This window comes from Hipposideros armiger, unplaced genomic scaffold (genome assembly GCF_001890085.2).
Source record: "Hipposideros armiger isolate ML-2016 unplaced genomic scaffold, ASM189008v1 scaffold_617, whole genome shotgun sequence".
Taxonomy (NCBI): Eukaryota; Metazoa; Chordata; class Mammalia; order Chiroptera; family Hipposideridae; genus Hipposideros; species Hipposideros armiger.
The window spans coordinates 869,904-871,002 of NW_017731967.1; the positions used below are offsets into that span (position 1 = coordinate 869,904).

General features: G+C 56.9%; 2 protein-coding genes across 4 annotated transcripts in view; both read left to right on the top strand.

Annotated features, from left to right (window-relative positions):
- The window catches only part of LOC109372173 (uncharacterized), an 89,031-nt gene that overhangs the window by 39,614 nt on the left and 48,318 nt on the right, over positions 1 to 1,099 (top strand). Inside the window, exon 4 of the mRNA XM_019625151.1 lies at positions 1,054 to 1,093. Within this exon, the coding sequence (XP_019480696.1) occupies positions 1,054 to 1,093 (40 nt within the window). The remainder of the gene's footprint in view (positions 1 to 1,053; positions 1,094 to 1,099) is intronic.
- APBA2 (amyloid beta precursor protein binding family A member 2) overlaps positions 1 to 1,099 on the top strand; it is a 179,199-nt gene that overhangs the window by 33,857 nt on the left and 144,243 nt on the right. The gene's annotated exons all lie outside the window — the stretch shown is intronic.

The following is a 1,099-nucleotide window of genomic DNA, read 5'->3' on the forward strand; positions in this document are numbered from 1 at the left end:
ATGGGGGAGAGGAGGCTGGGAGCCACGTGGACAGCTAGGGGAATGGCCTGTGCAAAGGCCCTGGGGTGACACCTGTCTGGTGTGTTTGAGGAAGAGAGGGAGGCCAGGTGGCTGGTACTGAGGGAGTGAGGGCACAGGGACAGCAGGAGAGATCAGCAGGGAAGGCGGAAGGGGTGGGTGCCAGATTGTGACATGATAGGGAGACAAGAATGAGGGGGGCCGGAGCTCAGGTGCTTGACGTGGGGCCCGAGCCCCAATATCTCAGTGCTCCCGTCATCCTTGGAGGAAAGGAAACTGAGGCACGGGTAGATTCCTTAGTTCCCCAAGGCCATCACTGGCAGAGCTAGGATGTGAGCCACGGTGCCTCTCCCTGTGCGGAGATCCCAGGTGACGCTGTTCCACCGGCCGCCCGCTGAGCGCTGGCGCCCCCACGTGTCAGGGAGGAATCAGTGCCCCTCGGACACAGGATGGCTCTTCGTGTGCATGTCCGTGAGCATGTGGTCACCTTTTTTTCAAAAAGGCTTCGTTCAGTACATTTTGTAGAATTTCTCCCGTGGGGGGAGGAATAACCCAAATGACACCATGCCCTGTATTTCCTGTGGCAGTTTGCTACTTTGGGAAAACCAGTGGGGAACCAACCTTGAAGGATGTATTTTATTTTCACCTGAAGTGTTGATGCCACAAGTTTCCCGTGTGCGGGATTGGGAAGCACATCCCCACGCTCTGAGACGGAGGTTCGGCTGCTCGGGCCTCAGGTCCTTAGTCACCTGTGCTCGCCGACCTTCGGGAACAAACGGGGGCTCACCCGAGAACTCGGGGAGACTCATGATCAACTTGGGACTCTGATTTTCAAAGTGTTTGGTGGTTCTGCAGAGCCTCGGGTTCTGATCCCGGACTTCTGAGCTGCTTTGGGGGTGATGGCACAGGGAGCTGTTAGCCCCTCAGTTTCCGTGTGTGATCCATCACTCTGATGGGCGAACACCCCTCTGTTCATACATGGGTGATTTGTGTGTGCACCCCACTGATGCCCCTTTTGTGCCTCTTTCATTCCAGTCTTGGGAGATTTAAGCATTGCCGAACCTCGCGTGGGCAAGCCCGG